A 25,406-nucleotide genomic window follows, 5' to 3' on the forward strand; every position below is an offset into this window, starting at 1 on the left:
TATGCACAACATAACTCGATGACAGTTAGTGCACTAAAACTTTAGCGCAAGCAATTCTGTGGCGATTATTCAAAATGATTTCTTCTCTGCAGCAATGGTCGTTCGACATTCGGAAAATTTCATGATTTGAAAAAAAAAAAAAAAAAAAAAAAAAGAAAGAAAGAAAAAAAAATTTTAGCAAAAGGCATACCATTACAACTATAAACCAACAAGTGCTTGCATCTATCAAACTTGACTGCTTTATTCATTGATCAATCAGTGTAAGAGAATCAGACGTGACAGATTAAAGAGACGACGTTGCTTTAGAAGAAAAACAAAGTTTCAACACATAATCACACATATAAACTCCAAATGTCGACGAATCGAAAGACTTTCAAGAATCAACTGAAAAGGTTCAACAGTAACAATAGCACATCTTCGGAATTGACCAGCTTGGTCGAAATGTTTCCTGATTGGGAAGCCGATGAATTAAGTGGCTTACTTGACGAAAATGATCATGCTCTTGAAATTGTAATTGATTTGATTGTCAACAATAAGGTCTCGAGATGGGAACCAAGTAAAAAGGACAAGTTGAAAAAGAAGGAGCCAAAGGAAGAGGCAGCAAATAATGTAAATAACACACACGGTACGAACCATGCCTCGGCAAGCGACAAGAAATTCTCGGGTAGATCAAAATCAGCAACAAAACCTTTAAAGAAACAACAATCAGCATCCAAGAAACCATCCAGATCGAGCGACAAATCAACCGCTAGTGCCACACAATCCTCCAAATCGGAATCTACAGGAGAACCATCTGGCTCATGGGCAGCAGCATTAGGCACTGATAAACCAAAGGCACCTAAGCAACAACAAGAACAAGCATCAAAACAACATGAAGAAGAAAAAGTGGACGATGTGGAAGCTCCGACTGAAGAAGCTGTACCATCAGCAGTAGAGGAAGAGGCTGCTCCGCATGAAAAGGATGCTCCACCAGAAAAAGCTCCTGTGGAGAAATCTAAGCCAGCGTTAAAGGAAGCAAGCATTCCCTCATTGAACCAAGGTTCCTGGGCGTCAGCGATAACTCCAAAGACCAAACCAAAACCAAAACCAACCAAGATTCAAAAACCACCAGCTGAAACGCAACAAGCCACTCAACAAGCCACTCAACAAGCCACTCAACATGAATCAATTAAAGAATCAACGGAAACTACCAGTCAACCACCAGCCGCTGCTATTTCGGAAAATGAGCAATACCAACAAAGTGAGAGCTCGCAAGAACCAATTGCTCCAGCAGTTTACCAAGAATCACCTGCTCCACAAGGTCCACAAGTTGTTTTGCCTACATCACAACAAGTTAATTCAGTTGGTATTTCGTTCGGCTCTTTATCATTAGAAGCTGAAGATAACCAAGAAACCCAAACTCAGCCACAAGAGCAAGCTCAAGAACAAGCTCAACCATCTCATCAACAAGGACAACAACAGCAACAACAACAGCAACAACAGCAGCAGCAACAACAACAAGCAGAAGAACCACAACGTTACGGATCCTATGATCAACAATCCCAAGACAGGTTGCAACAAGGTGGATACCAGCAACAACAACAACAACCACAACCACAACCACAACAACCAGCTCAATTCGGCAAACAAGCTCAACAACCAGGACAAACCTTCCCAACACAACAAGCTCAATACGATTATTACAATCAATTCCAACAACAACAGTACCCACAACAAGCAGCTCAACCAGGCTCTCAATTTGCTGGATACCCTGGCTATGATTATAGTGCTTACACTCAGCAAGCTTTTGGCGGTGTTGCATCTCCAGCCGCTAGCCACAATGTTGCTACCCCTGCGGCAGCAAGTGGATATGCTCAATACGCTCAACAAGCTGTGAATGGTGGATCAATTGATGCTACACAAAGTCCGGGCACCACTCAAGCTGGCTTGCCGCAACAATCAGGCGCTGGCTTGTCTCAACAACAACAACAACAACAGCAGCAACAAATCCCCACTCCATTTGGTTACCCGTACTACAACTATTACTACAATAACCCATACTTTAATGCTGCCGGTGCGTTAGGATCAAACGGGTTGGGATCTATTGGTGGCCAACCAACTCAAGCCACACAACAAAGTGCCCAACAGGCAAATATCCCGGGAAGCGGTCAAGGCTCTGTTACTAACAATGGTTTTGGTCAACAACAATACTACAATCCTAACCAATATGGAAACAGGTACCCTGGCTATTCGTACCCACCTCAACCACAACAACCGGGCCAACAAGGTCAAGGTCAGCCACCTGCTTCGGAGACTGAAGGGTCGCAACCAAACTCACAGCACTCTCAAGGGCAATCTCAACCCCAGCCAAATGCTCAACAACCTGTGATGCCACAATATGGCGGTTATCAACAATATCCCCAATACGGATATCAAGACTCGACCCAATACCGTGGATGGTATTAAATGATACTGCTACGTATAAATACGAGAGGACATTTTGATTACAGTACATGTGAACATGTGAATAAATAAGACTATCGATTGATAGTAGATAGTGTTTAGATTTTCTCTTGTGACGAATCTGTACCGTAACAGCTGCACTCGTGCCTGCAATCGAGGAGAGCAAATCAAATAGAATGTTGTGACGTGAGTTCTTGCGCTAAGTTGAATTTTCGTGTGAGATAGCTTTTTTCACGTGACATAGATGGCCACCCTAATGGAAAGAAAGTATTAACTTAGATAGGTTGGATGTCACGACACCTTGCTAGACAGTATGTTGCATCCTCTATGAATACTCTGCAAAAATGTGTGTGTTTGTATTGCAACCGAGTATGCCGTGTATCTAATGGTCATCTCACTATTTTCGTAGAGTTTATATAGCGTTTAGGAAATCGCACCCGATCGGTTAATGTATCATTCGATAAGTTCACTTTGTATTTCCGTACTCACAAACCATTCCTCGTGTTTCGAATAACCTGAGTTTAACTTTTATGTCCAAAAAAAGAGCAACAGGCATAGCATCAGGGGGTAACTGTTTCAGATAATTTGTGAACACACGAGAAGGCAAAATAGTCCACAAAGTGAAATTTCATTCGAGAGGCTGTCATTTAAACCACACGCCACATTTGCAATCTCCATCCTTAATTCAGCAACCATATCGTCAGAGGAATAGCCCTTATGTCCACTATTTCTTATTTGACAGTATACAATGCGCATGAGGGATCATTTGTCAAGATCCCCAAACCTATTCGATTTCCAACGCTAGCGGACTTCAAATATTACCTACTGCAGTCATTCTCCATGGACAACGTTAATGATATATTCTTGTTGAGTTCTTTTGGAATCAAAATCAATTACAACTTAATCAATGACATTTCCGAAGTGTTTTTGTATGACAAACGATTGTTTCTTTCCGAAATTGATCGAAAGTTGCTCAATTCGTATATATCACATTCTCCGAGAGATGATCTCAGTCCACCACAGCAACTGCCTTTCGTTGACACTCGAAAAACATATTCGAGAGATGTCTCAAATCGAATCAAAGCTTATCAAGCATGGGCGAGGGAAATAGCCCAGTATGGCAATGTTCTAGAGAATCGATGTCTGATGCTAATTCAACAAATCAACACCATTTTCGCATCCTTGACGGCATTATTTCAATTCGCAACGAGTTTCACGACAGAGATTGAAAAGGGTTTCAACCACCATAACAATTACATTAATTTAATTAGCTTCAAAACTTTGCATAAATCCTGGTTGGAGAGTTACAAAACCCTACAGCATCTCCCTATTATCAAAATCAAAGACGAAAAATTCAAATTGGTTGACTTCCTTGATCACCATTCTTTGAGCTCAGCTGCAACATATGTAGCAAACAAGCTCCCATTGATTACTCAGAAATTCAGTGAGTTGAGCGATGCGGCCAAGGCTATGAAGAACGAGAGAGCAAAAGTGGATGAGCTTATTGAGCATGCAAGAACTGACTCAATCGAACGATTTAAAAATACAAATTTGAATGAATTGATAAAAACTATTCGGTCCAAAGCTCAATGCGTTTCTTCCGATTTTTCAAATGTGCAGGAAGCTCATTTTGATCAGTTGTACAACCAGCACCGTACTCGCACCTCAGTAGAACTCAAAAGCACTACTGATGAATTGTATGCATACTATTCAAAGTTAAAACTGTTTAAAGAGAAATTGATTAAAGATGGGCCGAGAGTCTATTCCCTTATTGCCAATTTGCAAATGAAAGCTGTCAATCTTAAAACAGACTTGAAATTGTTGACAGAAGATGAAGGCGCAGATGAAACCAACACAATCAATCACAAGACAATCCAAGATGTGAAAAAATGCGAGGATTTGTTGTCTTTAACTATTGATTTGCCGTTGTTGTTTGGTTTTGCCATAATCGAAAAGAGGCGACAGTTTGAATGGTATGATTTCTACTCCAAGGGTATTGTTAACAACTTTAGTGAACAAGTCACATCCATTGGACAACATGAAAGGGCATTCAGAGAAATGTGGAACAAAAAATTCGGGTCTTTTCTTAACTACATCAAGGATGACAACTTTGTAGGTATCTTACCAAACGTTGATATAACCCTAGTGGGAAACCAAGACAAAATACAAAATTTCACAATTCTACGCAATGTGGAAATAGACAGAGATGATATCCTAAATTATATATCATTGTTGGAGACGTCGCATAGCAATAAAAACTTTCCTGAATTGCTACGCAAGAATATGCGAGATATGAAGCAATCAACAAATAATATGAAGAGGATCACTAAGCTCATATCTTCTTTAGGATCAGTTACAGACATAACAAGTGACAAATTGGGAAATCTGTCTAGTAAAGAACAGAATGAACTTTCTAATTATGATTTGAATGTTGTAAATGGATTAAAGTCGAGAATCAAGAAACTAGAAAGTTTGCTTCATCAACAACAGTACAAGAATATTACCAATTGGCCAGTATTCCGCAACGGGAACTACTCTGACAATAGGATGAGTATGATATTGGACTCCAAGCAGCCATTGTCTGCGCCAGTTGTGAAGTCCGATCCTACAAAGCTTCTACAGAAACGAACACCATCAAAAGAAAGCATAACTTCCAATCAATCTCAAGTGTTGGATACATCGGTAGTGGATAAACATCTTGATAATATCAAGTTGAAACGAGTGAATGCAGAACTTACAACAGAAATTGAGCAATTGAGGAGGGAGCAAGGTACCAAAGATGAATCGATATCGCAATTGCGACAGGAAATGGAAACACTAAAGTCGAACCATGCCAAGGAGGTTGAAAGTCTCAAAAGTAGGTTGACTCTGCGTGATGAAGAGTTCAGACTCTACAAGTTGGAGAATAAATGGGATGCAAAAGAGTTTGAGAATTTGGAAAAGAAATTGCAAACAAAAGATCATACAGTTGATCAATTGAACAGCAGAATCACAAAATTGGAGCAGGAACAAGCTAACCACGAACAAGAAATGGCTAGTCTTGGCGAAACTATTACAATCTTGCGTAGTGAACTTAACGATGCCAATCGAATGAAGAATGATTTGCTATCAAACATGTCATCAAAAGAATCTGAATTTGCACAAGAGAGGACCACAAGCAAGGCAGAGCTTACAAAAACGAAACTGAAGTTGGATGAAGTTACTGAGGATTACGAAAATTTAATGGAATTGACACAAGTCAAACAGCAAAGGCACGATCAGCTCATTATTGAACTAAATACGGTGATCTGCACTCTTTTCACTAAGCTCAAGTTGACATCGGAAAGAATTTTTGAGATATTTATTGAAATGTGCAGTATTTTGGAAACAATGGGGCTTTTGTTGATCAAGGAGGATGGCGTTTTTAAAATTAAACGAGTGAAAGGATTGAAGTCGAAAAAGAGTACTGCGAATTTAGAGGATGATGTGTCGTTGATATCTGTCGCAGACATGCCAACTTCAAAAGTTATCGAGGATTTTGAAACTTCATTGAAATGGTCGGAAGAGATTTCTTTATCTCCATATCTACCACCCGATAGCTCTTCTGATGACAATGAAATTGCAAACGTCGACAAGTACAACGAAGAATCGAAAAAGCTTATAACTCAATTCAACAACGTGTTTGGTGGTGAGAAATCCCACTTTGATGCATTCCTCAGCATCATCAGCTTCAAAGAAAATATTCAATTAGCGAATGAGAATTCCAATAGTACTAGATTTTTCCTCAATGCTATATCGAAGCGATTCAAAGATGTTGAAGGGTTTGCTAAACGTCTAACAAAAGATAATAAGTTGAAAGATCAAGAAATACGGAGATTTGTTTCGCGAAGCAAGCACAAGATATCGATCAATTCGTTTCAGGAAGATGATTTGTTGTTGTTTCTTCCAACAAAGGTGGACAATGTCTTGAGAAATCAAAACGAGAGTACTCAACCATGGGCGGCATTCAATGTTGGTGCACCGCATTATTTCTTGGAAACACTGAACTTGAACTTGAACGGTAAGGAATGGCTTATAGGAAGAGTGCGACTGATTAAGGAAAATAAAGTTCTGCCGGAACGTGCAAACTCGTCGGAACATAATCCATTCCAGTTAAGCGCAGGAGTTACATGGTACATGGTGCAAGTGGTTGAAGATAAATGAGAAGCTACTCCAATAGTCATTTTTTATTGTCTATGAAAAATAGTTTACTATTCCGGTACATGGTTAAACAAGTAACTAACGCTTTCTCCATTATGTAGTCTTCTGATAGCTTCTGCCAATGTAGCACTGATATCCAACGTCTCCATCTTGGAGCATTTGTCCAATTTTTCTTGTATAGGCAACGAGTTTGTACAAACCAACTTATCAATTTTCGAATTGTTCAACTTTTCAATGGCATTTTTTGAAAGTATTGCATGAGTAACCATACAAACAACTTTTTGGGCATTATTCTCCAACAAAACATCAGCTGCTTTGCATAGTGTTCCACAAGTATCTGCGATGTCGTCAACAAGAATACATATTTTATCAGTGACATCACCAACTAAAACCATTCTTGAGATTTCGTTGGCTTTTTGACGCTCTTTATGAATCAAAGCAAATTGGATATCCAATTTGTCAGCTAAACTAGCCACTCGTTTTGCCCCACCAGCATCAGGACTAACCATGATTATATCATTTTTGTTGTATTTTTCTCTGATGTAGCGCAACACACTAGGTTCAGCGTACAAGTTGTCAACTGGTATGCTAAAGAACCCTTGTATTTGACTCGCATGCAAATCCATAGTAATGACGTGATTACAACCGGCAGTTTGTAACAAATTAGCAATCAATTTGGCGGTTATCGGAGCCCTCGATTTATCTTTTTTATCTTGTCGAGCATAGGGAAAGCTTGGAATAACAGCAGTGATTCGTCTGGCACTAGCAACACGGCATGCATTGATCATGAATAACAACTCCATTACAAAATCATTGATTTCGGTTTCACCACACCCAGTTTGCAAAATGTAGACATCTTCGTCACGAACGGATTCACCAATAGCAACAGCTGTTTCAGTATTTGTGTATTGAAATGCACCCACACGGGCAATGTCAATGCTTAACTTGGCTGCTACTTTTTCACATAACTGAATGTGCGAGTTTCCTGCAATGAGCTTTATGGAGTTTTGCTGATATGTATGCATTGGCGAATAAGGGAGTGCAGTCAGTTGCTGTGGTGTGTCACTAGAGTGCAACGCTAAACCGTTTGAATTCGTGGGATGCTTTGTGCCCATCTCTTGCACAAAATTAAATAAAACGCTACCATGTGAACCACAAATGCTGGAAGCACATTTGAATGCAAGGACATGTGCTATTAGTTGAAATTTCTATATAAGTATGTTCTAAAGGACCTCTATTTTATATTAAATCCTGCAACCCCACAATTTCTCCCAATAAACTCAAATATTCCAGAACAAATGAGTTGAATACCCACCAACTACCAAAACTACTCTCACCTGAATTAAGGTTCAAGTTAACTCTGGCGGTAGCAGGTTGCGCATTGCTTCCTTCCTCAGTAGGCTCCATCTGACTTCTTCGTAGCTGTTGCTGCTGTTGCTTGATAAAGATTCGTTTCAAGATGTCATTCAAAATGAAAGTGATTAGGTTGTTATATAACTGAATGGGATACTTCAATTTGAAATGGTTTGATAACAACTTCGTGTCAATTAATGCGAGTAATGATTTTAATTTTGTCATTTCTTGGGTTGTCAATACGGTGTTCGATATAGTTGGTAGTGAGCTTGCTGCTGTAGGTTGCCCAATTGGTGGATTGATTGGGGTTACACTGTGTAATGATGGCAACCCCGGCCGCATTGATGAAGTCATGCTCTCTATATCTGCTCCCAATCTCTGTGTATGTTCCAACAATGAGGACGATCCCGAAGATATAGGCTCATCTTCTCCGGCCAAGAACCTTTTAAGATCAGTTCTGAAAAATTCGTCTAGTACGGCAACTTCTTCATCGATAGAACTCGATCTTTTCAAATCAGTGACAGCATTTGGATCATACCGAAAACCTGACAAAGTATGGATCAAGTCGTTTAATAGAATATCAGTTCTGAAATTAAAGTTTGCATCGTCGATTCTAATGCCACCACCACTATCACCACCGCCTGCGCCATCGCCAGTGCCACCACTACTTCGCATTATGTTTGACAAAAAATCCTCCCCTTCTTGTAATCTGATACCCGCTGGTTTAACATCGAGAAATTGTTGAATTTCACTAGCCATCATTGAATTGAGCTCCCTCTTGTTTAGCAACTTGATGAACGTAATCAACAAATCATTTAAATCTATCAACTTTTTAATTAAATGCAAAAACTTGGCAACGTTATTCGAGGGAAAGACCAGCGATATTTTGCTACTCAACTTACTCAATTCACTTGGGAAATTGTTAACCAAGTACAAAAGATTTAGTCGTAAATTAGTCACTAAATTGATATCCGCGGATGGTTTAAATAGTAGTAGATATGGCAAAATTTCTAGTATGATGATTGTGTATAGTATCAAGTCTAGGTTCTTGATAGTTTGAGCATGGGCCATAACTGGCTCAAACACGGACTCTAGCAAATTGTTGAACAAGCTTGATCCTTCGAGTAAGTTGGAATTAGTTAACAATACTAATGTGATCAAGTTTCGATCAATCACAACGGCTTTTGCATAAGCTTTGTCTAATAACTTTGAAAACCAATTCGGTGGACCAACATCAATATCAAGAACGGTGAAATTAGCCTCAGTTGGGTACATCAAATTCTTTGTAATGAAGGACATTCGGGGTGAAGTTACAGCTTCTGGTGTGCAAATTTCACCTCCTCTTCCGCTAACAATGGGCTTTTCTTTCCCGCTTGAGCGACTACGCTTCCTCCCTCTCTTCTTTGGTGCCACTCCTGTTGGAATTGCTTCAAGATGTAACTGCACATCAGTTGGAATTCCTTGAGGAAATAACAATCCCTGCTGCTCCGGGTTACCCTCACTAAACATTTCATTCAATTTTGTCAAATCATGCTGTTCGCACAATTGCTTGATATTGTAATCGATAATATGCTCATTCCAAACAACTCCAAGGTAGTGGTATCGTGATTCACCTCTACTTCCTAGCCTCTTTATTGGTATGTCGGGATACACCATCTTGATCAACTTTCCCAACTTGGATTGCCCAAGAATTAGCTTTTGTTGCTCATTTGCTGTGTTTGATGAACTAGGGTATCTTGTTATCAATTTTTGACAAATTATGAAATAAGTCTTGAATATTGACAAACGGGGTATACTATAATTCAGTGGATCTTCAGTCGTGTTCAGTGGTATTTGAATCATCATATCATTCAAGATTTTGATGGCAAGAAAAGTACGAAGCAACTCGTGATAATTGATAGACATTAGCCTATTTTGGCCACCATCTTCTTCTTCATCTAGATTAGGAAAAATCTCGAGCAAAACTGCTGGATTTCGAAAAGCATCCAACACTTGATTGATTATAATGGCAGCTGAATCATGAGAATGCATAGCAATAGGAGTCCTATCAATCTTTAGGTTGTAGTTGAAATTAGCAGCACTGAGTGGAATTTGGCGATCATTGTTATAAAGTAAGTTGTAAAAATCGTCCAAAGGAAACCGTGTATTGATTTTGCAAAGCAATGAATGCAAATATGAAGCCATATTGTTTCCATCAACGGAAAACAACTCATGTAAAACTTCATTGAGTAGTGAATCATTATCACGATGAAATCTTCGGGGATGTTGACTAGTGTATACGTTTTCTTGTGCGTTACCTCCAGCACCGCCTAATGTGATTGAAGTCAAATGTGAAGAAATGGACAAATTGTTTTTTTGATGCCTTGAATTGGATGGTTGTGTTCTTGCTGTTGCTGGTGCTGGTGCAGGTATTGGAGTTGGGGCTGTTGTTACTACTGACGCTGGTATTGATGGTGGACCAGATGCAATGGAAGACGCGTGTATGGAAGGCTGAAGTGATCCACCTGAAAGCAGTGCCTGCTGATGAGAAAACTGTCTATTTCCACTAGTGGATGATTCAGTGAATAATGCCTGTTGAGGGTTAGAATAATTGAAATCAAATGTGGGGTATACAGGAGAAAGTTGAGGAAATGCTGGATTGAATGCAAGATTGCCACCAACTGGTGGGTTGGTGACGGGAGCGGGAACATATGAGGAGCTCCGTTGGTGTGGTCGTTGAAAGTTTGGATCGGTGTAATAGCCTTGTTGTGCACGATGTGGTATTGGCTGTTGTTGTTGTTGTTGGTGCTGCTGCTGGTACTGCTGCTGCCGTTGATGATGTTGTTGATGCTGATATAATGACTGGTTTTGTGTACCTTCGTATGCACCTGCATGCTGATAATTGAAGTTTGTGGATGCAGCAGACGTTGGTGGTGCTGTCAGAGACGTTGTGGGATATTCTTGATATCTGTCAGAACCAGTGGAAGTGATTCTTCGAGGATGTGATTGTCCTTCTCTTTGTGTATGTGTTTGAGACTCTTGATTATATTCATACTGAGAGCGCTGAAGTAGTGGTCCTTGACGATACGTGATGTTTGAAAAAGGTGGTGGTTGTGCATAAGCATAATTATACATATCTTGTTCTTCATACCTGTTTGCGCTTGCTAGAGCATTAACTTGTTGCGAAGCGAAAGATGACGGATCTAGATTGGCATAAGACGAGGCTGAGGTAGTTTGAGGTTGAGGTAATGGCTGTTGTCCCGGAATATTAAACGAAGGAAGAGGTTGTTGTAGTTCTTGCTTATCCTCAACAAAGTGAATTCCACCTAAGTTCAGTATAGACGATTTCTGCCGTTTATGAGGTGGTCGGTTCGGTGGCATAACTTGGTTTCCAGTGACATAAAAGTTATAATAGTATTTATGGTCGTATGAAGGATGAAATAATGGGTGGTATTAATGATTGCTTTTTTGACCGTTTGAGGTGGACCTATGCTTCAGCAAAATGTGATAGATCAGGTAATGAAGAGGAATAACTCGGGTTCAAAAAATAATAAGGAGACAGCCAGTGTATATCTGCAACAGGGCTAAACTCTCAACACAGTATTGACTTAAACAACTGGAACAATGCAATTAGTTAACTTTGGTCTTTCGATGTGATTCAAAATCGAAAGATTTTATTTGGTATCTCGATATTATTGCGAATCGTTTGGTTTTCGATGTATGCAGCAGTAGGCTTTAGTTTCTTTTTTTTTTGAGTAAAAAATAACTCCGTAGCTTGTATGATCTGTAGTGTATGTATCGGTGGTGGTGTTTTATGATTTGGGTGATGTCCAACAGTGATGTATAATCTTGTAAGATTCACGCAATTCAAAGGTTTTCGTGAGCTTTCTTCTGGAACCAGTACTACTCTTTCCTTTCAGTTATCCTTCCCTTTGCAAGAATATATGTCTCTGTGTTGTGCTTATGGTATAAACTTCTTTTCGAGACTCCCTATACGGTGTTACGTATATCCACTACCTATATTGATCTTGTTCCGCGTTTGTGGTCACGCTTCAGTTTAAGTTGCAAGTTTGTTAGGAGTGCGATTGGTCAGCAGTGTATTTATGTTGATTTGCTCACAGGGACTGTGATATGGCTAGCAACGCATGTATGTATATATACAAATATACCTTTTCATGTCCCTTGGAAAACTCATTCACTCTATCTTTATAAAAGAAAACAAAGAGGGTTCCTAAATAGATCAACAGATTGCAAGTTACACAAACCGAGGAAAAAAAGGTAAACAAAAGAAAAACCTTAACATTCGCTTAGCTTTGTGTAATATTGGTTTCTTTTTATTAACCCAAAAGAAGCAAAACTTACAGTTTCGGGGGTACAGCATGTAAGAAATAGTACTAATGCTACTTGAAATTCACTATGATGAGCTCTGTAGTTTAGTGTATCAATAGAATAGGTTGCAAAAAGTTTCATGTTTCAATGAAGAATGGATGTAGAGAGCAAACTGTTCTCTGGTGCAAGCGTTGATTGTTACATGTAATCATTTAGAGCATTTCCTTCATGGTACAAACTAAAGCTTAGCTGTTGTCAGGACAACAACAAGAACATTTAGTGAGGTAAGTCATAGTACGTGCATATACGTTGCAATTATAACAATTGTGTGACGGAAGTTCGAGGATCTTAGATTATATCTCTGCAGTAACCCTTGAGATCAAGCACCACCACAAGGGACCCATTTGGGGCTATCACGAAGCTCAATGAATCTGGCCCGAGGGTATCTTTGATCTCTTTCTAGATCTCGCTTTTAAAAGTGTACTAAGATCAAAAAAATTGCACTAAGAGGGGGCAAGCGCAATATTTTGCAAACTGATAGCTCTCACTGATACCTGTATTACACACGCACATGATAATTCTAGCTTATGATTGTAGTACACACAACAATAGAGCTGACCTTGACAACTCGAACAATACAGTTCGTTCCAATTGTATTCTTTTCTTATTGGGTAAACGCCTTGTGCCTCTTATCTTCGCAAAAGTGTAAATCTCCTAATCGTACTGGACATTTTACCGAGGATCAAAGATGATGTAACTTATAACCATCGACAACAAAGCAACGAGAAACATATATAAAATGTAACAAATACGTACAGTTCAACCATGGGCTAGATTGTCAGTATGGAAAGCCCTATTCCAAAAAGGGTAAGTTTTGTAGAAGGTCTAGAACCCATCAATATCTAGAAAGTTTACATTCCCGCAGCCAAAAATGTGCCAACAAGAATGCTTGTGTAGTTGTATTACGTATAACAGTAGGTCCATAAACAATAGACTCCCATTCATTGATAATTGTGTTTTATTTTGACATGGCCATACACAATAAGGTACGAAAAAATTCCAAATTATACCCAAAACAACTTAATTGTAAACAAAGACACAAACACAAAGCATATTTTTGTATCACTTCGAATGCCACATTCCATTACAATACAAAGAAAGACGCATCATACCCATCTATTCTTTAGTCCATGCACATTCTCCTTTCTCCTTTTTCCCCTAAAAAATGAACCAAGCAGCAATTGTAACTAACTAAATCATTTGAAACAATCCAACCGTTTTCAAGTAGAACGTTTGACTTTTGTGTTTTCGAAGTTCCAGAGAATGTAGTGATGAGGAATGTTCGAGTGAAAGGATTTACAATTTTCGTATTGTACGAGACTAAAATGTGACCCTATTGTTCTTTTGTCATCGCATCGCATCTATCTGATTTCGCTACTGGTCGCTTCATTTCATCCGAACGCATCGGTGTCGCATCGATTCGTATATTTGACGTGATGTAGTACCATATGGACTTTTTTTAAGTGAACATCAGCGAGAAAGGTGTTAAAAAGATTGTCAGTTACTCGAGTGTGAGCCACAATAAGAATAGCTAATTGGGTCTACAGTGTTTCACTTCACAGCTCTATTTTACGCTATACTACACTACACTTTGCAAAACTCTCTCTTTGTCATATGTATAATCTGAAACTTTACATACTTGGTGTATACTTTTTTCTCTAGAATCGATACCACCCTTTGCTTACAACTTAGCTTTGTCTCCCAATAATCCCTTAACCAAAACATCTTGCATTTCATTGGCACTGTCAACAAGGAACCATTTCAATTGAGCCGAGCTCAACCCATTTCCATACTTGCATGAAATGTGCACGTGGATCCAGTCATTATTGATCAAATAAGCCAATCCGAAACCATCATCAATAACTTGTGACCAACCCCAAGATTGAAAGAATTCAGAAGGAACTTGTGATGATGAAATGTACCAACTTTGTGAATAAGTAAAGATTGGATCAGTGAAAATTTCTGGCACTTCTTCACCTGGTTTCAACATTTGTTTCAAACCAAACAAATGACGATCAACTCCCTTACCATCAGCTGCTGATGACAAGTAAGCGACATGTTGTTTAGTAGCGGCTTGGAATGTGGCAACTTTTTCTTCAATGGAAGCTTTTGGATCAGTCCAAGTTTCAACAAATTTTTTGGATTCATTGGAAACAGTTCTACCAGTTTCAGTTCTTCCCTTTAAGAATTTTCTAGTGGCGGCTGATTCATAAGTTGGTCTAACTTTACCAGTCAATTTGTAGTAGGCCAATTGCATCAACATTTGTACATAAGCATCGGGAGACGTCTTGAATTTTTTAATCAAGTTCTTACCATATCCATAATGTTGGAAAATCTCTTCATCATGAGCAGCAATAGTGGCATCAAATTTCGCAACTGCAGACACTATATTTTGTCTCGATGTTGGGTTTAAATCAAATGGTATAATTTCAGCTCTACCAACTTTAGGAGTTACAGTGGCAATTTCAGCAATCAATTCATCAGGGTTGGTTTCAGCAATTTGTTTCAAAACCGTATTGTTCATTTGCACAGTGGGTGTAGCATCCATTCTTGAATGTTCACCAAGGAAACCAGAGTTACCATTGGCACTAACGAAAAATTCCAATGGTTTATCAAACCATCTATTTTGTCCATCTCCGTGCCAGCAGTTTTTCGATTTTTCTTCAATAGTAATTGGATTGTTTGAATCCAAGCACAACACAAATGCCGAAGCAAAAATGTCAGTTAAAGAAGCTTCATTGATTGGTGATTTCAAAAGGTTATTGTAAGCACTCAACCACTCGTCTCTGTTCAATGAAGTTAAAGCACCAACTGGTAAACCCTTTGGAGTTGGGTCATTCTTGACTTGTTGCAAGTAGCTGTAAATTTCACCTTTGGACAATCTTTGTCCTTGTTCGTTATGAGTTGGAACTTTATAAAAATTGTTTTTATAAACAACAACAAAGAATCTATTGGCATTTGCATCGTAATGTTGAGTAACATCAGATCCTTCAGCTGGAACTCTTGAATTGTTAAACATGTATTTGAATGCATTCATACAGAATGGATTTCCCTTGATGACTTCTGGTTGTAAAGTTTCATTTTGAACTTTTTCAGCAAACTCGATAGTATAATAAGCAATCAAGGTTGCCTTCAATAATTGATCTTGTCCAACAACATTCTTGACGTCTTTATGGGAAAAAAAGTATGACACAAATGGAACAACAGGGTCTCTATATGACAAATACGCATAGTCATCCCAGAATTCAGCCAACCAGTTATCCTTGTCCTTGGCAAAGGAGTTCAATCTTTGTTGTAATTGTTCACCAACACCACCTGGTCTGATAAATTCCTCGACCTTGGCTTTGGAATCCTGTAATTGTTGTTGATTCAAAAATGGTTCAATAGATCTGATGTATTTAGCAGCAGTTTCTTGTAATTCAGGAACTGGTAATTTAGGCAATTGTGATTGTAATTTATAAGTCTCACCTTTTGCTGAACTTGATGAAAATGGTTTTTTGGTGGCTAAAATTGGCATCTTGAATAAGTTTCTTGAAGCTGTAGTTTTATTTAATGATAATAATTGTTGTTTTGTTAGACTTGATTTGAACATAGTAGTAATAGAAAGACACTTCTTCAAAAATTCCTTGAAATCTAACTTGTGATGGTTAAAGGTTAGATTATTCTTGAAGTGTGCAAGTGTATAGGGTTTATATATATATATATATATGTACAATCTATGAATGAAGAAAGTAAAAGGAATGAAAATTTAGTCAATGGGGAAAGAAAAATGTGGATTCTTTTATAACCTTTGATTTTAATTGGTTTGGAAATATATACATACAATACTTATTTTCTAACGCCGGAAAAGAATCTTTGTTTGTGTAATTGTTGGGGGTTCTGCTTTTGTGGGGTGGTTCTTAAGCCAAAAAAAAAAAAAAAAAATTCAGTTAGTAAGTAAAGTTGATATCATAATTTTTTTTTTCGTAAATTGATTGTTATGTATTGCAGTATGGATGTTTATATTGGAAACACCAACTTTTGATACACAATACACGACTTTTGCTTATTTTTACCGAGGTAGAAATACACTACTAGTGATCACAAAATATTCACAAACACACACAACCGTTTTGTTTCAATAGAGCCGCGGGACCTAAACAGTGTCAGATTGCAATGGCTCGTATGTATAGTAAGTACGCTAACTTCGCTATACTAGACCTAAGAAAGGATGGTTCGTTTTGCAGCTTCATGGACTATCTCTTCCAAAATAGTATTTATGGACAGCTTTGCTAATTATGAGCAGTGGCGATTTTTGTTATTTTGCAACAATCTCATGCAAAATTAAAAACAAAATAATTGTAACAGGGGATGGATGAGCCATTACTGCGTCACACAACCAATATCGTGATTGTCTAGTTGGTAGATCCTTCAAACCCTCGGTTCTTATCCCACGCCTTCTTTTTGGAAATTCCGTAAATGTATAGTCATGTGGGAATTGGCAACACCATCAAGGTTTCTTAAGCGCATAACGCCATAATGAATGAAACCAAATGAAGTACTCCAGATATCATTTACGAGAAATGCAATCTAAGAAGTTGTTAACCTCGGACATCAAACTTTAAAACACACATACACACAAAGCGGTTTTGAACTTAAGTAGAGCTGCAGTGAACGGAGTTAAAGATAATTTGAAAACTCGTATCTTCCTGTCTCTCCCTTCTACAAAACTCAATCCTCAATGTTTACATTAAACGACATCTTTCACTCGTTCTTTTGATCTTATGACGTAGTTTGGCTTGAAACGCTTGTCGGCTTAACAATGCATCGGCATTAAAAGTCTCGGCCGATGAGAGAAGGAAAAAAAAAAATTTCATCAAAAGACGTGTAGCCAAGTCCATAATTCATCAAAAAAAAGAGGCAGTATAGGACACCGTAGTGAATAGATCTATCACCTTCCACCAGCCTAACGCATTGGTCGTTCTTTCCTTGCCAGTTCCATGAGTGAGGAGGTTTCTATGATAAGATATGGTGCGGCGATATTCTTTTTCATTTGGTATATCATCATATCCACCGTGGCAAACATTGGATTCATCGAAATTCTACTAAAGTTTAGACACCGAACTTTACTATCATCGTCGTCCACCAGTGCTATTACCAAATCGAAAAGGCAACGTAAATACAAGAAAGAAATTGGGGAAGAAGTTGAAAACAATGATGCCAACTTGACATACGAAGGAGTCACCATAATTCGGCCAATAAAAGGAATTGATCCTGAGCTTAGTTCATGTCTTGAATCTTCATTTGTCCAAAATTACCCACTGGATAAAATGCAAATATTGTTTTGCATTGATGATCCACATGATCCTAGTATTCCAATGATCAAGAAATTGATCAACAAATACCCCACCATTGATGCTGAGATACTTGTGAGTGACAATTTTGATCCCGAGACAAACAGTAGCAGTGAACATTACGGTCCTAATCCAAAAGTCAACAACCTAGCCAAGGGGTTCTTGAAGGCAAAGTATGATATACTATGGGTAATGGATAGTAATGTATGGGCTAGTTCAAATATCTTACGAAATTCGGTGTTTACAATGAATATGAATTTGAATAATGGAAGAAAATTAGGAAGCAAACGTCCTGTTAAATTGGTACACCATGTACCGTTGGCAATGTGTATTGACTCAGATGGTGATGCTAGTATTCCCGATTTAGAGGGAAGGGTGACTCCAACCAATTCGGAAGATGATTCTGATTATGCTTCAATCACTTCACAAAGCTCAAACTTGACCAATAGAAAAGCTTTGGCCAACTCACAACTAAACATAGATCAACAATTAAACCATTGTTACCAAAACCATGAATCCAGGAAGCTACTTGGAGCAAAATTGGATGAAATGTTTCTCCACTCCTCGCATTCTAAATTCTATGTTGCTTTAAACAACTTGTCAATTGCCCCCTGCGTCAATGGTAAATCCAATATGTATCGCAAGTCCGACTTGGACCAAGCAGTCAAGCTCATCCCTTATAAAAACTCTCCCTTTTTCAGTGACACCAAAGTGAAATCTGATGCGCAATACTATACTTCTTTAGGTTTAGGGCATGCCATCAAATTCTTTGCTCGGTACATTGGGGAAGACAACATGATTGGAATTGCCTTGTGGGAAAACTGCAATGGGCGTACTGGGCTAACGGGTGACGTTGTTGTTCAGCCATTGAGTCGACATGACAATACCGTACAAGATTATATCCAGCGTCGTGTGAGATGGTTGCGAGTGAGAAAGTATATGGTGTCATTGGCTACGTTTATTGAACCGACAACCGAATCAATCGTGTGTGGAATTTATGGAACATTTGCTGTATCGACATTGTTTTTCCATCAATGGTTTTCAATCAAGTGGTTTTTAATTCACATGACAGCTTGGTGCTTGTCTGATTTCGTTCAATACAATGTGCTTATAAATCATGCGAAATCAACTGCATCAGCCAATATGACGTATTTACCACGATGGATGGACAATATACATGTTGTGCATTCATTAAGAGACGCTGGTGAGTGGTTACAAGTTTGGCTCTTACGGGAACTTTTGGCATTGCCAATTTGGTTTTCCGCCATGTTTGGCCATGAAATAGATTGGAGAGGGAAGCCTTTTAAGATTAAGAAAGATTTGACTGCAGAAGAGTTGTAAAAATTGGTAATGTTATGTGGGAGACAAGTAAGGGGGTTTGGTTTTTTTTTTTGGCCCTAGTTTGTTGTGGGATATAGATAGATCCGAAAGTTATTCTCTGTATATAAAGCTTGAACAAGGCAAAGGCTGTTTGATAGTAATTTTCGAGTGGGAAAAGAGTCTTTTATTACTTCTTGCCATGTACAATAATATAGAACATTGGTAAAGATCCAGATCAGGAAAGAGCATTTTGTAATTCTTTTTACTTTTGTGTAAGTATCGGGTTTCATTGAAGAATCTCTCACTCCTAATTGTTCTCCTTTTGAGTAATAAAAGTCGAGATTTGCAAAGACTTTTCGAGGAAATGCTAATGTGTGACAATCAGGCACTCTTTATGCAGATTTAACCTAATCTTGTCAAACGAAAGAGTATTCCAATCTGCTCTTTTCCCCCTCCCCCTCCTTCTCCCCCCTGATTTTACACAAGGGATGCACTTTTTTTTTTTTTTGGAATATTATTTTTTCATTCGTCAAGAATTTAGTGTTTGAAAATGTATGATTACCCCGATTAGGAAAAAAAGCAGAAAGATTTAGCTGTCGTTCATATAGAGTTCAGAACGCGCTTTGATTGTACTTTGGACTGTTTGATATTTCTAGAAAATTATGGTAAATAGCTCATCAGTGGGCGTCTGTTTTCTAGAAAATGTGGCACTGTACTGGCGCGTCTCGTAATTGGTGATGTGGACCTCTAGAGACCATCACTTTCAAGCCTTAAAAAAAAAGGGGGATCCCTTTATGCAATCAATCTCGTATACAAAATTTTTACTACCGAGGGGGGGAGGCAAGCAAATATACCATGTGCTCAATCTAAACTTTGCGTTTCATTGCTATGTGCTACTGAGATCAGCAATTTTCACAATCACTGCCTTGTGAGTTCGTCAACACTCTTTTGGGGACAGTGCGTGTGGTGGCCATCTTGGTGGATCTCTGAATGAATGTTTCCCCTTTTTATCTTTTGGTTTTGTTTAAAGAGTGAATGTTATCGGTGTGTGTGTGTGTGTGTGATTTCTTTGTTCTTTTTTAAATCTATAAATAGCACAAACAGAATGGTCAGTTCGAAGTATAACATATCCTTTCCCTCATGTTGGATGCACCAATTTTACGATCAAGATAGCACTGCCTGATTAGTTCAAATACCAACCTCTTCATTAGTCCGGTTTCATTATTTTTTTCACATGCCAGGAACCTTTTCACCAAGTTAAAGTTTAAGTCTCGTAAGAACACACAACCCACACAATAGAGAAAAATTATTTAGTGCCCATTCACACGCACTCACACACGCAGCACGCAACACAACGCACTCACACGTTATTTTTCATTTTCATTTTCATTTTCATTTTCATCGTCTCTGATCAAAGAATAATACTAATCACAACTATATCGTCTACCCCAACAAAATTTTCGATACTCAAAAAGATTCATTTACTGATATATTACCACATCATAGGCTACATAGAAACAAGCCATCCGTTTCATCCGTTACAAACATCAACACAACACTTTAGTTTGCACTCCCACAAACCGAGTTTTGATTATGACGGAGGTAGACACCAGCCAGAGAATCAGCACACACCACCCAAACGGTAGTTATACCTCTCCATCGACCAACTCAAACTCAAACACAACTCAAAGCACTTACACGACACCAAGATCAACTGACAATGTAATCTCTTTGGACCAACCGCAGGGTACATCCCAGAATTATCAGCACAGTCCCGGTTATAATCAACGCGAAGTTTGCAAGAAATGCAACTTGCTAATAATCGAGGGCCATGCATACGAGCTAGGTGAGGACAGATGGCATATTGATTGTTTTAAATGTTCCAAATGTGGCACGTCGCTAGGTTGTAATTCAAATTTTCTAGTTTTGGGGAATGGAAACTTGATTTGTTCCAACTGTTCATACAATTGTAAGCAATGTGGAAGAAAAATTGATGACTTGGCAATATTAACTGGCGATCAGGCTTATTGTTCCAGTTGCTTCAAATGCCGTTCGTGTAAACGAAAGATTGAGGATTTGAGGTATGCAAGGACTTCAAAAGGATTGTTTTGTATGGATTGCCATGAAAAGCTTATGGCGAAAAAGAAGCGGTACGATGCTAAAAAGAGACAGTTGGCAACATTGCAAGAGAAACAGAGCCAGTCTCTGTTAGTCGGAGGAGGAGGAGGAGCCGATACAAGGACCCTCGACGATTATAGAAGAGCATCAGCTAATAGCTCCAGAAACAGCTTGATTCAAGCGTACATGACCAATACCTATAATAGTGAGCAAAACAAAAGCAAATCCACCACCAGTCTTTATAAACAAGGAGATAACAATTCGCAGCTGTCGATGAACTCAAGCAAATACAAGTCTTTGCCAAAGGCGCCTGTGCAGGAATCTTACGCCAGTTCAAATTCCCCCAATAGGCAGGATAATCGAACTTCCAATGGTTATAGCAACCAACCATCGCAGGAGCAAATTCTGTCACGGGGCTCGTCAAGTCATTCTCACGTTTCCGAGAGGTCTCATAGTCAAGAAGTGATACGCGATAGACCAGGAAAGAGGAATAATGGAAATCCTAGTCCCGCAGTGCTTCTGCCGGAAAATGATTTTTCTATTGAAGAGGTGCAAAATAGCTCAGATTCTGATACAAATGAGGAGCCTGGTAGTAAACAAACCAAGGGCACTTCATTGAGAACCAAAGCGACAAACTTCAAAGGTCAGCTCGATTCACGGTCTAGTCATAACTCGCCTGTTAATGCTACTACTTCAAAAGATTCACAATTGACGAATGCCGACAATTCTGTTTACTTGGATTTTCTGGATGCCATCTCCGACAACCCTCCAGCAAGATCAAAACAGCGCAAATATTCAAGCAACAATCAGTTAGATGCACCGGCTGATTTGAAGCCGTCATCCAGTAGAAATGGAGATCCGACAAAACACCTTACTCCGCAAACTGTACCTCAAGAAGTTGCTGGCGATGTCAAGAACAAGAACTTGTTGATTTTGTCACCAGGACAGTTTCATGATCATGAATTTCATAGTGCTACTATGGGCTCTCCATTGATTGATTCTCCTGGTACGTTGCTCAGTAGAAGTTCGAGTAATGATAACAGATTGAAAGCGCAAAGCTTGACTATTGAACAAGATCAATACTCGAAATCGCAATGTCCTTCTCCTTATGCGAAAGCAAACAGACAGGCAAGAGTAGTGGAAATGAATGACGAAATACAAACAGATGCAGTACCTGTTGATAGTGACATTACAGTGAACCTGGGTCTGGCATATGCCACCCCACAACAACTGAGACACCGAGCAACATCTGGAGCAGGAACTGGAAATGGTGGCACAGGGCCCATTGGTGCATCGTTGTCCTCGCCACCTCCTAAAGTTCCTGTTCCTAATACGCCTACGCGAAATAGGGAACGTTTGCAAGCATTGAAATTTGACGAATCTGTTGCATATGGATTGGGTTTAGAAGGGGTTACCTATAGTGATGATTCAAACAAGATGGCCATGGATCAAGAAGCTGAGCAAAGAGAGTATATGAGACAGTTACGTCAGCAGCAGGAACAAGAACAAGAACAGCGCGGTGGTCATTCTGTGCATCTGACACCACAGAGATCAAAAGAAGAGTATTCGAATAAACCATCGAGAAGTGAGTACATGCCAGCTCCATTTTCAATCAACCAGTCGCCGCGAATTATTGGCAACGTGACTCCAGCAGTTACAAACTTGGAAGAGGAAAATGATCAGGAACAAACACCAGCAGCAACACTTGGCGGTGGCGGCGAGCTGCCGCTGCAACCACAAAAAGTATCTCGCACGACATCCATTATTCGTAATTTGAAGCACAAACGTTCTGTATCTGGTGGAAACAGTCAATCGAAATTTGGATTTTTCAAGTCATCACCAAGGGAAGATATCGTCAAGGGCCAATCATCTCATACTAGACATATATCCGATGGATCAATTGCAAGTAGTACCCTTGCTGGTATCAATTCTATACACTCGCATTACTTTGTATCACCAAATCAAGCTGACAACAAGAGCAACACCAGTGGACTCGATAAATTCAAGGTGCCATACAGTCAAACCCATGCAAGACTGACTTCTGATTCAACCATGTTTTTCGATGGCGATCCATTTGACATTAAAGCCATTAAAAATGAAGTGCAGAAACTATCAGCTGAAAAATTGAATTTGGATTTAGATATTAAGCGATTGAAGATGGACAAAGCAAAACTTGGTGATCAATTGAGATCCATTCAACTGAATTTAACTGATGAAACTATAAAGTATGATAATTTGGTTAATGAAGTGAGGGATTTGGAAGAGAGGAAAGTTCAGTTGACACAACAGAATAAAGAGTTGGTTGAACAGCATGAACATCTCAAGATTACGCAAAAGCAGGATCGTCAAATGAGACATAATCAACAAGCGTCTTTGTCTACTTTGCATAGGTTTGGAAGTAGTGACTCGGAGGCTTTGGGTGATGACATGTCAACTAGTTTTAGTACAACTGCTTCAACAGTGGGTAGGGATGGTAAAGGCGTGGGATATAACGAGCAGCATCTTGCGCGCCAACGTCAACAACCATTACAACTGCAACAACTGCAACAACTGCAACAGCAACATCAGCCGCCATCTGCACCACAATCGAATGTTGCTGAAGATGAACAAACGCATAAAGCAACGAGGTTGAAATTTTGGCGAAGAGCAAAGACTGGTGCTGCGCAAGTTGTCTCCACCAAAAATGACAGTGGCAGTGGCAATAGCAATATATCTGCACCTTCAATGCCACATAGTGGCTCAGCACAATTACGAGTACCGGGATCAGGAAACAACAATAATAGCAATGGCAATGGCAATGGCAACGGCAGCGGCAACGGCAACAACAATGGCTTGGGTACCAGTAGTAAATTCAGTCGATCCACATCAACAAATATCCTAGACTCCTTCTTAAACAGTGATTACAATGGTTCCAATTCAAGTGGGTTACAATTGACGAAATCTAAGTCAGCAAGTTCATCCTTAGTTTCATTATTCAACTCCACGTTACAACAACGGGCCGAGTACGAGAAAACTCCCATCCCATTGATTGTTACTCGATGTTTGATTGAAGTTGAGAAACGAGGATTGGAAGTTGAAGGAATCTATCGTATATCAGGCGGTAATTCTGCCATCGTTGCTATTGAAAATGCCTTTAGCAATTTGGGACAAGATCCTGATGATAAGCAGTTGCTGAAATTGAATGATCTATTGGAATGTGGTGATATACATGCAGTTACTTCGGCTTTGAAGCGGTATTTGCGTAAATTACCTGATCCAGTTATACCTATATCACATTATGATGAATTTATTCGGATTGCCCATTTGCAGCAGCAACAGCAGTCACAACAGAACAAGGAAGCTAGAATCGATGCATTGAGTGCATTAGTGCAAAAATTACCAGTGGCTAATAGATCAGTATTGCATATACTATGTCAACATTTACATAAAGTTGCCGCATTACAAGAAATAAATCGAATGGGGGTTAAAAATCTTAGTGTGGTGTTTGCGCCAACTTTAGCTAGAGATGAGACTGGCGAGCGAGAAATGGCTGATATGGGTAGTCGAAATGACATGACTGAGTTGTTATTGACTGAGTTTAATAAAGTGTTTAGACAATTTTAGAAACGAGAAAAAAAGGAAGGGGTAGGGTTTTCAATGGACAAAAAAGATTAGGTTTTGTATTTACTTTTCTCTATGTGATGTGATCCCTCTATGTACGGATGCAAGTTTAAAAAATATATAAAATGAATGAGCAGCCCTTATCTCTTCTATCAATGTATATCTTTAATTTGTGGATTCAGAAACATTTCAAACCTTCGATGTCCTACTCGAAGTAAATGTTCAATCGTACTAAACTGCTTCTTTGGTAAATGATGATACTTGGCAAATTCTTCTCGTACATAGTTTCTCCAATGTGGTTGAGTGGGTTTAGGTTTGGTGTATACGCATCGAAGACATTGGCGATATAGATGTAGTACTTCCTTTTGTAGTCCTGAAAGCCTTGCCATTTTTAACTATGGCTATTCTTTGGTTCTCAATGAATTTGATGTAAAGCACTAAACGGGTACTTTTTCTAGGCAGATTTTTGATTAGATTGATGTAGTCTGCGTCCCAAGTTACCTTTAATTCAATGACGACAGTGGTGACGATATCTTTAATGTGGGGAGGAAGGGAAGAATGTGTACGAAGGTTGAAGAATTTAAAGAAGCAACAAGAATGAAGAAAGTGAGAGAGAGATGGAAAATATGGGTTGTTTAATGACGCAAAATCAATGTCACATGTCTCCGATATTTGAGTGACGTAAAGCATTGT

The 25,406-nt window shown here is 39.0% G+C and overlaps 8 protein-coding genes across 8 annotated transcripts; 4 read left to right on the forward strand and 4 right to left on the reverse strand. All coding sequences in view use genetic code 12, as the record gives it.

The window, feature by feature from the left end:
• Positions 1-351: 351 nt before the first annotated feature.
• Positions 352-2,445, forward strand: CPAR2_401260 (DNA damage-responsive RNA polymerase-degradation factor; the record flags this gene model as incomplete). The annotated part of the gene is made up of 1 exon (XM_036811006.1): positions 352-2,445. One exon carries the CDS (start codon positions 352-354, stop codon positions 2,443-2,445), a length of 2,094 nt encoding a protein of 697 aa, XP_036667486.1.
• A 714-nt stretch (positions 2,446-3,159) lies between these two features.
• CPAR2_401270 (autophagy protein) lies at positions 3,160-6,624 on the forward strand (the record flags this gene model as incomplete). Its single annotated transcript, XM_036811007.1, has 1 exon — positions 3,160-6,624. One exon carries the CDS (start codon positions 3,160-3,162, stop codon positions 6,622-6,624), a length of 3,465 nt encoding a protein of 1,154 aa, XP_036667487.1.
• Positions 6,625-6,671: 47 nt separating this feature from the next.
• Positions 6,672-7,646, reverse strand: CPAR2_401280 (ribose phosphate diphosphokinase subunit; the record flags this gene model as incomplete). The annotated part of the gene is made up of 1 exon (XM_036811008.1): positions 6,672-7,646. One exon carries the CDS (start codon positions 7,644-7,646, stop codon positions 6,672-6,674), a length of 975 nt encoding a protein of 324 aa, XP_036667488.1.
• A 214-nt stretch (positions 7,647-7,860) lies between these two features.
• Positions 7,861-11,334, reverse strand: RFX2 (Rfx2p; the record flags this gene model as incomplete). The annotated part of the gene is made up of 1 exon (XM_036811009.1): positions 7,861-11,334. One exon carries the CDS (start codon positions 11,332-11,334, stop codon positions 7,861-7,863), a length of 3,474 nt encoding a protein of 1,157 aa, XP_036667489.1.
• Positions 11,335-14,023: 2,689 nt separating this feature from the next.
• On the reverse strand, positions 14,024-15,934 carry CAT2 (carnitine O-acetyltransferase; the record flags this gene model as incomplete). Its single annotated transcript, XM_036811010.1, has 1 exon — positions 14,024-15,934. One exon carries the CDS (start codon positions 15,932-15,934, stop codon positions 14,024-14,026), a length of 1,911 nt encoding a protein of 636 aa, XP_036667490.1.
• Positions 15,935-17,339: 1,405 nt separating this feature from the next.
• Positions 17,340-19,016, forward strand: HSX11 (Hsx11p; the record flags this gene model as incomplete). The annotated part of the gene is made up of 1 exon (XM_036811011.1): positions 17,340-19,016. The coding sequence occupies one exon, from the start codon at positions 17,340-17,342 to the stop codon at positions 19,014-19,016; it is 1,677 nt and encodes a 558-aa protein (XP_036667491.1).
• Positions 19,017-20,588: 1,572 nt separating this feature from the next.
• On the forward strand, positions 20,589-24,716 carry RGA2 (Rga2p; the record flags this gene model as incomplete). Its single annotated transcript, XM_036811013.1, has 1 exon — positions 20,589-24,716. The coding sequence occupies one exon, from the start codon at positions 20,589-20,591 to the stop codon at positions 24,714-24,716; it is 4,128 nt and encodes a 1,375-aa protein (XP_036667492.1).
• A 149-nt stretch (positions 24,717-24,865) lies between these two features.
• On the reverse strand, positions 24,866-25,102 carry CPAR2_401330 (uncharacterized protein; the record flags this gene model as incomplete). Its single annotated transcript, XM_036811014.1, has 1 exon — positions 24,866-25,102. The coding sequence occupies one exon, from the start codon at positions 25,100-25,102 to the stop codon at positions 24,866-24,868; it is 237 nt and encodes a 78-aa protein (XP_036667493.1).
• Between the last annotated feature and the right edge of the window lie 304 nt (positions 25,103-25,406).

This window comes from Candida parapsilosis, contig 006372 (genome assembly GCF_000182765.1).
Source record: "Candida parapsilosis strain CDC317 annotated contig 006372".
NCBI classification, from domain to species: domain Eukaryota; kingdom Fungi; phylum Ascomycota; class Pichiomycetes; order Serinales; family Debaryomycetaceae; genus Lodderomyces; species Lodderomyces parapsilosis.